Here is a 13,678-nt window from a genome sequence, read left to right as displayed (position 1 = left end):
GAGCTTGAGACAACCAGGTAGACGGCGGATGGGGCGGCTGCCCTGAGGGCAGAGCCTTCTGCTCTGACAACTGAAAATCCAAATGAAATTTAAAGTTAAGAAACTTGTACTGGAAACTTAAATTAAATCGTATTGAAAACCCAATTGAAGCACGCCTTTCCCTTTTGGTCGGTTAAAGTGACCATTTTCCCGATGAACCACGCCAGCCAATCGGGCTTCCGCACCAACGCCAACAGCGGGGCCCACCGCGACCAGCTGATCAGCCTCCTGACCGGCGTCTTCCAGGAGAAGACCCTCTCGGAGTGGCTGGCCGTCCTCCGCCCGGCCACCTTCCCTACGGCCCGGTCAACAGCTTCCAGCGGGTCTTTGCGGATCCGCAGGTGCAGTGGCTGCGCTTGGTCGAGGAGTTGCCGGGCGGGTGCGGATGGTCCAACCGCCGGTTAAATGGTTGGAAGAAGGGAAGGGCTTCCGGCCGCGGGTGCGCCGGAGCCCCCCGGGACTGGGGGATAAGGAGCTGGGGAAACTGCGGGAGCGCGGGATTGCGGCGTAGATGTCGCCCCGGTAATGGTGGGGTTACGGCGTTTTTCGGTAAACGGGTCGTTGCACGAGACAGTTTACTATTGTCGATTGTGATAAATATTGGGAAACTGGTTTTTATGCTGTTTTTGGTTGTAAATGATTGTTGAATGATTTTTAGCAATTGCTGACTGTTTTTGTTTCTCTACAGTGCGGGGCTGACAAATGGAAGTCGACCAGTTGGTTTGCGGTTCAATAACTTAAAGGCACAAAGAGCAATAAATTTGCGAACATACATACAGAGCCTATTTCTTCCAACCGAAAGTCGATGGTTGGCGCAGTAAGCGTTGAAACGAGGCAGACAAGTTGTTTAGCCCAACATCATACACAACGCCGATAACTTGTCGGCTCGTAGGACTGAACTTACTCAACAGTAATGAATTCAATTAACATTATGTACATTATGAGTGCAACATTATGCATTTGTTGCCTAACAACAAAGTGTTTCTAATTTCTTAACAGCAACGTTTTTTTCTCAGTGAGGCGTAGCACTGATGCAGTGCAGGTGTGGCATGCCCAGTTCCAGTCGTTGACAGTGCGGATACCATCGCATATCCGTCATCCAGGGGACTGATTAGGCGGGAAACCCTTATTGATGCAAGTATTGGCAGCAGCCGGATTCAGTAGAGCCACAAGATCCACGCTGTCTCCGCATAGATTAACGGGAATATGCGGGAGTGTGTTTCCTGCACGACAGTGTCCGTACAGTATGTGTTGTGGCGCCACAGTCAACGCAGTATTTTCATGATCGCCGCCAACGACGTGAGCTGACAATACTGTTATGAGGGCGACGCTAACTTACCGTTAACTACCCCGGGACTACCAACCGCCGGTCCCTGCGGCGGCGCGCCGACATCCCGACGGCTCAGTCGCTCCAGGAGACCCGCATGAGTGACGCTGGCCAGTAACCATGTAACAAAAAGGACCGTTTTCCACATTTTTACAGATGATTATAGATGGCTAGTGTGACGCGGTTGTAAGGAGAACGTGCATTCCATACAAATCAAAGACCGTGTGGCAAGCGCTTTTATGGGTCCGTTGTTTGTTTCGGGGAAAAACCGCCGTGCCACGTAGTACTTCCCTCAGGCGTAACTATATGATCGCTTTGCCTTTATTCGAATTGTTGTTTCGAAAACGATTCGGTTTGCATGCTCAGTGTCAGCAAATGATTGGCTGTTTCGGTTATACAAAACTACACGTATTCACATGTATAACCGGTTACCGATATATACAAGAAAAGTAGAAAACTAAGAAACCAGAGCGTCAGCTGCAGGCGTATTAGCCGGCGAAATAATTACGGATCACTGTTATGGTCTTGCGGATCGCTTTATGTTGTGTATGTACAAATCCTACGCTACGAGTACAATTAACAGACTGCTGTATAAGATGTACGGAGAACGGGGAATATCCATTTCTAAAAGAAGTTCTTTTTATGTCTGCTGATGCTATGTCGATTGATGTCGTGTCGGTTGATGTCTGTTGATGTTATGTGATGCTTGTTTTTTCAATGTACAATCGATATCAACACAATCGATACCAATAGAAATATACCAAGAGGTTCTATAAATACTTCGCGAAAACAGCGTTTTATCTATTGCGTTTTTACTGAACGCTTTACCGCCTCCAAGGGCCAGCATATCATTAATATTAACCTAATGGAAAACTCCAGTCGGGTTGGTTCGCATAACTCAGTGTTCGGTTGAATGTAGTTGAGGAAGGTTCGGTAGAGGGGTTGACAGGGATCGTTCAGTGGGCGTAGGACGTCAGATGCCGCTTCGGGCTGGCTCCCGACAGGACGATGCGACCGGGTTGACAAACAGCCACAGCCGCCTCCTGTGAAGCGCTGAACGCTGCACCGTCCTGCACCGTGGTCTCTTGCGTCTCCAGCAGATATTTAGGGCAATCCTTAACGAATTCTTGGCACGCAAGCGACAAGTCGCCACGAATGCGCAGAATGGTAGCTTTCGTTAGGTTGAACGGATTGGTGTAGGATCATTCCGTTGGTGCAGTTGATAAACAACGGGAGCGGCGAGCCGACACGTCAAGTGTTCGCAGTCTACTTCGGAACGAGAATTACCGGTGGTGACAAAGGCCACGCATTTGTATCTTAATTTCAGATCTATATAGCCACGAATGGGATACACCAGAGCCGGCAAACCAAAAAAGACTGACCCAAACCAGTACTATATTCTGAAAGCCCGAAGTCGAAAACCCGGCCAGATAGTATTCATTTCTTTCAAAACCTCTCCCGCTTCGAACGCCAAAGCGGAAGAATTTTGACTACCTCCACCAAATGAAACTAAATTATTGTAATACTAAGTATTATCGGGGTATTTTTAACCAGGCAATGTTGCCACGTAAACCAACCAAAATATAGCTAAAAAATGAAAGTCATTTCTACTATTTAAACTATCAGAATGAATTTAATTAGCAGACCGTTATTACGACAAGAACAACTGTATATGTAACGTTGTCATCGAAAACAATTTCTGCACGAGTGCCGGCCAACAAAACTACCGGTAGGGTCCAGTGTACGGGGCCCGTTAGGCGAACGAATGACCAAGCACCTGGCACTGTCCAGGGTACGGGCCCGTAAGGTAAGCATGTGACCGACCTACCGGTACTGTTCAGTGCACAGAGCTCATTAGGGGAACGAAACCGAGCAACCGGTACAGTCCAGGGAACGGGACCCGTTAGGTAAGCGGGTGACCAAGCAGCCGGTACTGTCCAGCGCACATGTCCCGTTAGGTAAACGAGCTAGCCGGTGACCGAGCTAGCGGGTGCACAGAGCCCGTTAGGCGAACGAATGACCGAACTACCGGCACTGTCCACGGTTCGGGACCCGTTAGGTGAGCGGGTGACCGAGCAACCGGTACTTTCCAGTGCACAGAGTCCATTAGACGAACGAATGACGAAGCTACCGGTACTGTCCAGTGCACAGATCCCGTCAGGTGAAGGAGTGACCGAACTGCCGGTACTGTTCAGTTTACGGAGGCCGTTAGGTAAACGGGGGACCAAGCAGGCAGTTCTGTCCAGTGCACAGATTCGTCACATGAATTAGTGACCGAGCTTCCACTACCCAGATTGAATCAATCTGGGTAGTGGAAGCTCGGTCGCTGGTTCAGGCTAAGGTTCACAGAATCATGAATTCAGTTGTGAGAATTTATGGTGATTTGAGAGAATAATGAACTGATTAAAAAAATCCTACTCCTATAAAAATCAAATCCGTGTTTTTATATAAAATCCGTTTTTTTTGCGCTAATACGATGTACCGATTATGCTTCGACCAAATATGTTATTTTAATAAATATTAATTGCAAACTAAATAAAGTAGCCGTTGACCACAAGAAACGCGGAGGCGAAGCCGAGGCTGTTTCTTGTACAATATATTGTCGGGTCGCGTTTAAAAGCCGCATATTAGGTGAGCCGGTGACCGAGCTACCGGTACTGTGACTACTGTCCAGTGTACGGAGCCCGTTAGGTTTCTGGGTGACCGAGCCCGTTAAGAAAACAAGTGAACGAGTTACCGGTACTGTCCAGTGTACGGAGCCTGTTAGGTGAGCGGGCAACCGAGCTACCGGTACAGTTCTATAACTAGCAACAATCACATAGTCGACATAAAGTCGTCTAACCAAACGCAACGGATTTAATCAATCTGTTTTGTGAGTGTACGATTACTGTTACCTTTGTATTATGTACTACCCTGTTGCATCTGACCGGTTAATGAGAACAGCCTACCGTAGGATTAAACATTGCACCTTAACGAAAACAAACTTTTGTGCAACGAAATCTTGTCAATCGCTTCAAGCGAGGTAGGTCGTGTTCGGTTGAATGTAGTTGAGCAACGCCCGGTAGTGTCATTGACAGGGATCGTCGGCGCTGCGTAGTACGTCAAATGCCGCTTCGGACTGCCTCCCGACAGGATAATGCGACCACGTTAACAAGCAGCCACAACCAGGTCTTGTGCAGCGTTTTCCGCAGAGTCATCCTGCACCGCTGCCCCTCCTGCTTCCCGCAAATTTTTAAGACAACCCTTAGCAAACTCTTGGCACACCAGCGACAGGTCGCTACGAATGTGGAGGATAGTGGACTTTGTCTGGTTCAACGGACCCGGGTAGGAAACAACGGTTCCGTTGGTGCAGTTGTCAAATAGCGGAGCACCGAGCGGACACTCCAAGTGTACCTTATTCCACCTTTGAACGGGAATCATCGGCCGAAGCGCTGGGTCGCGCGAAATGTGAATGCGGCTGGCGTGAATATGTGAATACGGGTGGCGTTTAAAAACCGCATGCGAAGATTGTGGCAGTGCGGACGGAGATCCGTGGCTGAAACGAGTCAATCGCAATATCGTAGATATCGTTGTTGGTTAGAACGAGACTGCGCAATCTCCTGAAAGGAGAAAAGAAATGCGCATCCAAATAGCAGATCTTGCTGTCCTGAATGGATAACTCCTCGCTGGTGCTCTGTACATGCTGCAAAAAATGTTTAAACGGAGGTCGTTCGTCGTTCCCTCCGAAAAACTCGTGCAGAGATATTTTGGTTATGTGTCTTCTGGCTGCAAGGCTGCAGTGCTCGTTCCGCAGCAGCGGTACGGTACAGTAATCGGATTTGTCGCCATAAAACTACTGAACCCAAAATCCGGCAGTAGGATCTTATCGTGTTATCCCACGCAAGTGTTCTAGGGTCAAGCTGCAGTTCTAGGGTCAAGCTGCAGCTGGGACGCATACTTTATTTGGATTTCTCTCGCAGCGCAGGGCTTTGAATATCTCGCTCATTTCCATAAACCGGTAAGCGAATACATAAGAAACCTCCTCAGTTTGCATGCATTGTGCAAACGTAAAAGCAGTCTTCATACTAATATATGCAATTACGTGCAAACTGTAAAAAAGATCGGTACATAGTGAAACTTGGTTTTGGCTTTTTTGGTAATCCTGAATGGGCGTTTAAACTTGTTAGCATTTCTTACAGCGATAACTCTGCAACCGGATGTGATTCGAACAAATGTATACAGGCGTATGGTAGAATGTCATAAAACATTGTAGAAACATATACGGGAGTGCACGAAAGTGAATGTTTCCGCTTGCTACTGGTACAACTCTGCTGGTACACTATACACGAATCTGGTGCCCTGTCCAAGTCACTTGGTTATGTCACAGCGCGTAGTACAGGCCGACTTTGTTAGAACGTCTCGCACGAATAAAAGAAGAACGACAATTAAAATCGATTAAAAACAGCTGTGCCAGCTTCCGATGATGTCCGGTAAGTTGGTCAGAACACTTAAACACAACATGGTGAACCGCTTCGATAATCATTCGTCTTAACGGTCATCAGCCGGTGGGTGGATTAGGCAGGGAACCCTCGACCTTCTTGATGCAGCCGCCGAAAGCCGGATTAAGCAGCTGCACAGCATTTACGGTATTTCCACAGAAATCGATGGGGACGTTCACTGGGATTTGCGGGAGTGTGTTTCCTGCAGTTCAGCGCAAAATGAACAAGTGTTGTAGTGCGCCAAAATCCACGCAGTATGTTATGTCACGGCAAACGGCGTGAAGCTGACCAAACTATTATGAACTCGGCTATCTTACCGGCAAGTACCCCGGGACTACCAACTGCCGCTCCCTGCGGCGCGCCGACATCCCGGCGCCGAAGTCGCTCCAGAAGCCCGGCATGGACGGCGCTCGCCAGTAGCAGGGTAACAAGTAGGATCGATCTCCACATTTTGTGCATGGATTCGCCGCAATGGATTGGCTTGAACGATTTCTAAATAATGTTTAATCGAGACTAACGTGAGCTTATATTCTGGAACTTTACTGCGGAAAAAACCGTCGGATAAATTAATAGTTTACTTGGAATTTTGCTTTGTTCGGCTTGTTGTTTCGAGAACTGTCTCAGCAAAACACTGGTTGAGACTTAAGACTGTCGGTCGGCGGTAGCTGCAGGCGTAGTAATTACTGCCGATCGCAGACAGACACAGTATTATTTATATGACATATAAAGCAGTACTCAACAATTACATACATTCAAACATGAAAGCATTGTTTCGCGTTCGTTCACAGAGGGCTCGGTGAGTGGGAAGTTATCCATCTTTAACGGGAATTAACGAAAACGGTGTTCTAATTTCATGAATCGTTGCTGGACAATTGTAAATCGTACCGAAGAAGCCCGTGCGATATCATGAACCTAATGGCAATCAGAGATAAACTCTTCAGTCGTTGCTAGCCGTTTTTAACTTTTTAGCTTGAATGTAACTGAGGTGAGCTCGAGACTGTTTCTGTGAAAGGGATCCTTCGGCGCTGCATAGTATGCCGAGAGCCGTTTCCATCGGCTATTGCCGATACCAAAGACTTAGCGAAACCTCTGCGGGATCATTCGGGAAGGACACCGCTACATAAATTCCTTCGACAGCGCTTAAAGTTTTACGAACGCTCGAGTACAGTTCACCTTTTATTAACGTATTTCTCTGGGGCATCTGACGAATGAATGAGAATTTTCCCGCCGTATGATTAAACATTTCACCTTAACAAAAACAAACTTTTATTTTACTGAACTTTTTTCCTGTCATTTCAAGTGAGGTAGGTGTTGTTCGGTTGAATATGGTTGAGAAACGCCCGGTTACGTCGTTGACAGGGATCGTTCGGCGCTGCGTAGTATGTCAAATGCCGCTTCGGACTGGCGCCCGACAGGATAATACGACCACGCTGGCAAACAGCCGCAACCACGTCTTGTGAAGCGCTGTCCGCAGCGTAATCCTGCACCGTTACTCCTTCTGCTTCCAGCAAATATTTATGACAACCTTTAACAAATTCCTGACACACAAGCGACAGGTCGCTACGAATGTGGAGAATGGTAGATTTGGTTTGGTTCAACGGAGCCGGATACGAAACGACCGTTCCGTTGGTGCAGTTGACAAATAACGGGGCACCAAGCGGACACACCAAATGGTCCTTGATCCAAGTTTGAATGGGGATGATAGACGGTGCGATACGGTCGATCGCCTCGTTCGAAATATGATGGCGGGTCGCTTTCAAAAATCGCACACGAACGTGGTGGCAGTGCGGACTGAGATCCGTGTCGACGATGACCTTTAACGGGTTCTTAATGCTTACGTCCGGACCCCAGACAAAAGTCCGGTTAGCGCGACAGAAGAGTGTCACGGCGGCTGAAGATCCGGGTTCGGGGTGCGTCACGTTGCCCAGATCCAGGATGGTTTGGTAAAGGTCATGGAAGGTGCTGGTGCATTGTGGTGCGGCGTCACTGGTGAAGCGGATCAGGAGGGAGTCAGTTTCTTCTGGGTTCGGATCTGATGACGAGATGCTACCGTTTTGGCAAAGGATATCGACCGGATCTGGCTCCACACACCGGGGACCTGAAATACCCAATTACGGCCTGATTGTGCGCACTTCCAGCGTTGCATCGGCGATCATACATCTTAAAATGTTCAAACTGAACCGCTTACAAGGAGAGGATTTGAGAAGTCCGGAATAATCGACGGCAAATTCGCCAGGATCGTAATGTTTAAACCAACTACACTGGAATTCAAAGGTCCGACCAGAGCCGGTGAAATTGGACAGGCGCTGAAGGAACGGCTGCGCTTCGCAGCAGGAACAGTCACAGACGTCACAGATTTCACTGCCATACAGACCGAGATGACGGATGTTCGGCATGGAGTCAAAAATCTCGGGCTGCAATGTAGCGGCGTTATCGCCTAAGTGGAAGCTAGACAAAACGGGAAACTCGAAGCGAGGCCCGCTCATGTGCAGTTTCCGCATTGGAGGATGTTGTTTGTACAGCCCTAGAACGCTCTGCAGACAGATTAATGACTGTTGTTAGCTAACCGGCGGTGCTACTGCATTTATTGCGGTGCTACTAAAAACGAGACAAATGCCTGAGATTCCACGCTCTTACCAGCCAAGACGCGAGCGGCTTGAATACAGCCAAACCCATCTCCTGTAAAGCATTTCCGGCCAGGTTCAGGGAACCGTCGACTGCTACCGGTTGCAGCGGCTGAAACGAGTCAAGCGCGATATCGTAGATGTCGTTGCTGGATAAATCGAGGCTGCGCAGTCTCCTGAAAGGAGCAAAGAAATGCGCATCCAGATAGCTAATTTTGCTGTCCTGGATGGCCAGCTCCTCGGTGGTGTTGCGCACATGCTGCAAAAAATGTCTGAACGGAGGTCGTTGGCCGTTCTCTTCGAAAAACCCGTACAGAGATATTCTCGTTAGATATCTTCGGGCTGGAATACTGCGGTGCTCGTTCCGCAGCAGCGTACAGTAGCGCTGACCGGGTTGCCGCTCGAAAACTGTATCGCAGTAAAGGACAAGGCTCGTCACATTGTCCGTGTCGGGAATGATGTCCACGTCAAACGTGCGGGGAATGTCCATGTTATCATTGACGTATGGTTGGCAGCGAAACATTCCGCTGTTGGACGTTTTGCAGAACCGATGAGACTGAACGGCCACCACAACGCATCCAATGCTGATCCCTAAGGTCATCCAGCGGGACATTGTATTCGCTTGAGCCGCTGATGGGAAACCAATCAGTCTATTGACAGCACGTGATTGGTTAGTTAATTTAGTTATGATAGGCAGATGGCACTTCGTTGTCGAATGTTTCGAGAACCAAACTTTGGCTGACAAGGCTGTTACGAAGTTAGCGCCGTGCACCGTTCTGCTTTATGGCTTTTCGGCGTACTGTATTTAGAATTTCCGAGCATGCCGCTGTCTGCAGTCGCACAAGTTAAGTAATGTTTTAGCCCAAAATCAGACAGTAGGATCTTATCGTGAAATCCAGCGAAAGCGATCTTTGGTCAAGCTGGAGCTGTCGAAGGGAAAAAAATTCGAGTGCCGATGTCGACTGATAACTTCAGACATGGAAGGACTGTATAGTAACTACTGATGTCTGAGTGCCTGGGTGAGTCAAATGAACTTTTTGCGGCCGCACAAAGCACCATCAATCAGTTAGCGGGATTTTATCGTAGAAGCAAGCACCAGCGATCTTAATCAAGCTTGAAGTTGCCGGTATATGTGCAGCTGACGACATGTTGTTCGACTTCGATATCATCATAAATAGAGCCAAAATGGTCGTGAGGACCTTTCGTGCGTGATTTCAACGGCCACTGTGCAAATGCGCACTCACATCTGTTTTTCTGATTACCCGGCATACACAAGGTAGAGTCGCTTCGAAGCCCGTTGCTTTTTGCCGGTGGAAAAAGGAAAGTCGTTTCTCACTACAGATAGTTGTCTGCTGCTGAACGACTGCAGGTGGCTTCGCGTCTGACGGTTCAATGATACGGCTGTTTTGAGTACTGTACCTTTTAACACGAGAGAAGATTGGTGTTCTCGAAATCTCAAATTTAGCTGAATCCACTGGGCATTGCAGTTACTGCATCTGGGTGGCGATTAAAATTGTCTACTAGTTAAACTTGGCTGGGTGCTGTGTATGCGCTTTGCAACCTCCACTGGAGCTCGGCAGCCTACACTAGCAGTGACCCCATTTAATATACCACGTTAGAAAGTTTTTATTATCGCTAGCTTACTTACGCTCCGAGTCGCCATTTGATCTGCCTGGTTTAGTGTTGAAAGGAACAGGGAGAAGATCAGACCGAAGGGCATGTAGCCCGTAACCAGGTCAAAATAACAACATGCATGCGCCACTAACATTGAAAACTGGGGAAATACGGTTGATAAAAAGCTCGAAATAATCAATTCGGCTGTTGTCAGTTTTCGAAATTCAGCGCCACTAACATTGAAAACCGTTAAAACCAAATACGGTCGCTAAAAAGTTCGAAATAATCAATTCGGCTGTTGTCAGTTTTTGAAATTCATTTATATTTTTCGGAGCTTCTACCTGTAAAGGAAGTGCGCCAGGGATTATGCGTTATATTTGGACGGTGTTAGCAGTAAACCTTAGTGTGTGCCCGAGCCGAAGGAAAATCGTAGCGCCAACTGCCTGCTCAGCACCATGACCGCAAATGCTCTATACTTTTATCAGTTGTACTGGGAATCGGATCCTCGTAAAGTGCGCTACGGGAGCGCGGTGTTAGTGCAACGCGACACCGGGCAGTGGTGGTTGGGATATGTCCAGGATATCAACGACGACAGTTTCTTCATTGACTTCAACGCCAGTACGGTCGACTCCGCGTGGATTCACTGTAGCCAACTCTGGCCGCACCAGATCGTCCGCGGTTACACGCTGGACGATGGGGCATCCGTGCAGGTGGCGCTGCGCGACAACAACTGCGGAGGACCCATGGTGTACCGACCGGCCACCGCTGGCAAGTGTGTTTTCTACATGTTCTACGCTGTCCGTCTAGAGAACGAGGAATCCAACGACTCAGCGTGCGTCCACATCGTGCACGAGTCTCAACTGCTCCATAAACTGCCGGTGCCTGGCGAGGATCCAAGCTTTTTCGAAGAGGCCGACGGACAGACGTGCCGAAAGCTGTATCAGGATACTGACGATGATGCCGAGGAGGACAATGACGCAGAAGAGAATAAATAACATGTTGCGGAACGAAGATTCCTTAAAAGAACCATGTCTCATCGAGACCCAGACCCAAGAACCCACCATTTATCGCGCTGAAAGCGGTTTGTCCACGTTTCAGCACAATGAGTAGCCTTGGTACGTATCTCAAATGCCTTGTCGATAAAGTGAAATTTTCTGCAGGCGATGGAGAAGTGCCCATCAGAGAGCTTCTCCACCCGATCATGGCGTCGATACTTTTGGATCTGGATGTCTTTACCCAGTTACAGATGAGACGGTAATACTGTTATAACATGCCTCAAAGGTCACTACCACTAAGATCACCACGTGTGAAAAACTGGTCGTTGGTGCCTTTTAAAAAACATCAACTTGTCAGGGCGGGCTTATGATTCAGCTCTTCTGTCATTGGTCGGTTTTGGGTTTTTTCCTGTCTGGGCATTTTCATGAATTTTGACGGCTCTGTACGCAGCTGCGCTGCCTACAGAGGCCAGTTGGTTTTGGGCTGGCGCGCAAGGCGCGGTGTGTGTCAGATTTCGGCATTAAAGCCTTCATCCGGGTTTGCTTTTGTTCCGCTGTCGATGGAGGATGCGCGCTTAGCCAGCGCCATCTGATAAACTATGCTACGTCACCTCTTTACGTGAAGATATCTCACGATTGTTTTGGAAAATATTTTTCTTTACACCGGTTTGACCTTTGTTGTCTAGGGTCTGCGCGCTGTGGAACACCCTGTCCCGCGACCCTGCGACATGCCGGCACCTTCTATTTACTCGACGCCGAATGGGATCCTGTAATCCGTATTCCAAATCTGTGGACTCTGATTACGCCATCTACCATTTCGTTAGCATGCTGAACCGCTGCCTGTCCCGCACACACGCACCGTGGCCTTCGTGGTCGAGGAACGGCACAATGATGACGGAGAGGATCTGGGCTTGAAACTGGCGATCCTGCACAACATACTGCCGGTGAAGGGCTGGCGGCTGGACATGATCATCGCTATAAATTACAGTGACTCGCCAAACTCCTCTTTGTTAAGACTTCACCCCAACGCCGCTAACACGACCTACGAGTGCCGAGACGTGAGAGTGGTGCTGGCGGTGTGCCAGCAGCTGGTGCTGCTCCACTACAACGCCCGGGATATCACCACCGGGGCACCGTTGTTCATGCTGGGATACTATAGCCAGGATGAGGAGCGCAATTTTCTACGCAGACGCCGTGAACCCGAGACCCAACGCGACGTGATGCTGAAGTTCGTGCGCTTTCGCTGCACGGAGACGGCGTCTGAGCAGTGCCGGCGCGTTTTAGCCGCTGCCGATGATAGTCTGCCGTCTGTCGGTGCTGACGTTTACGCCAAGGTAACCGCTATCCACGCTCGGTGGAAACGCATGCGGGCCTATCCCGACCAATGGACCGGCATTCGTCAACTGCTACAGCTGTGAGTACAACCTTGGTAATCATGCTATGGGCGCCATAATTCATTGAACATCAGTTTTACGTACGCTACTATAGAGAAGCAATAAGCCACAGAATTGCTGTAGGCTAATACGAGCATGAAGCTACGCATCGTAACTGATGGAAGACAGAGTTTTTTTCTTCACATTGTCACTGATTGCATTGTCACAGTGCGCCTCTCGTTGAGACAGGCGTGTTCCAGTTGACATACAGGCGAGATTTTGTAGCAACGTGCTCACTTCTCAAAACGCAACACATTCAAAAAATTTCCTCGAATTTAGGTGGGACAGTTTCCGTCCCGACGGCACTCCACAGCCATGGGATGCGATGGATCTCCGCCAGCTGAATATTGCGGCGCTGAACACACTGACCCTGGCCACACTGGATGACTGCTACGTAGACTGAAGCAGGCGAAACGACGCGTAATGCTGCAGAGGTGCGGCCAGCGAGCTGCGTTTGAGAGTAGTCATTAAAATTTTGCTATCATCGTACCGCTTCTTTTTATCGATGCGGCATCGTTGCTGTATCAGGAAAAGCTCACTTCTGTTACTTACCTATCTGTATTACAAAGCATACAGTAGTCGTTGAATATAGGACTGCAAAACACAAATTTATCGTCATTAATATGCCTGGAGAACGTTTCCGAGTGGTCTCTGATACTTATTACGGAGATAAGTATTAGGAATGTTGATTTTTTAAGTTTTGCTCTGAAAACGACTGATCTGTTTGTTTGTTCACATTTTTACCGACCAGATATCGGGGTCTTCGTTAACCGGGTTGCCTGAATCATGAATGTGTCAATGTGGTTTGGCTTCCGTTGCCTCAAACCGCGCACCGATGGCAGGTTGCCACGGCCTTCATCGCTTCCAGCCAGCAAAAATCATTAAAGTTCGCTTTTACAGTTTTACTTCAGTTATTTTGCTATGCGCGAAAGCAAATCGGAATTCCGCTTAGAACAATAAAGTTTAAGCGGGTTGTGTTAAATATTGGCTTATCATTGTTGCAACTCCCGATTTTGTCCGTACATACTGCGTGTCTAAGGCCTTTCATTAGCTCACCGTGCTGCTGGCTGCCTGTGGGTCCTCAGCCTTATTTGTGTTATGGGCTGCCAACTATCTGTATTGTTCAACGCTCTGTTCCCATTCCGGAGGGTTTAGCTCACATAGCACC

The 13,678-nt window shown here is 48.5% G+C and overlaps 1 protein-coding gene across 1 annotated transcript; it reads right to left on the bottom strand.

Annotated features, from left to right (window-relative positions):
- Positions 1-7,139: 7,139 nt before the first annotated feature.
- LOC129600213 (uncharacterized) lies at positions 7,140-9,267 on the bottom strand. Its single transcript, XM_055498660.1, has 3 exons — positions 8,482-9,267; positions 8,033-8,378; positions 7,140-7,942 (listed from the first exon to the last, which is right to left on the bottom strand). Exons 1-3 carry the CDS (start codon positions 9,079-9,081, stop codon positions 7,140-7,142), a joined length of 1,749 nt encoding a protein of 582 aa, XP_055354635.1. The 5' UTR covers positions 9,082-9,267.
- Positions 9,268-13,678: the final 4,411 nt, after the last annotated feature.

Source organism: Paramacrobiotus metropolitanus, unplaced genomic scaffold (assembly GCF_019649055.1).
Source record: "Paramacrobiotus metropolitanus isolate TYO unplaced genomic scaffold, Prichtersi_v1.0 Parri_scaffold0000167, whole genome shotgun sequence".
In the NCBI taxonomy this organism is placed as follows: domain Eukaryota; kingdom Metazoa; phylum Tardigrada; class Eutardigrada; order Parachela; family Macrobiotidae; genus Paramacrobiotus; species Paramacrobiotus metropolitanus.
Note: the sequence above shows the minus strand (reverse complement) of the source record. Positions and strands in the feature narration are given on the sequence as shown.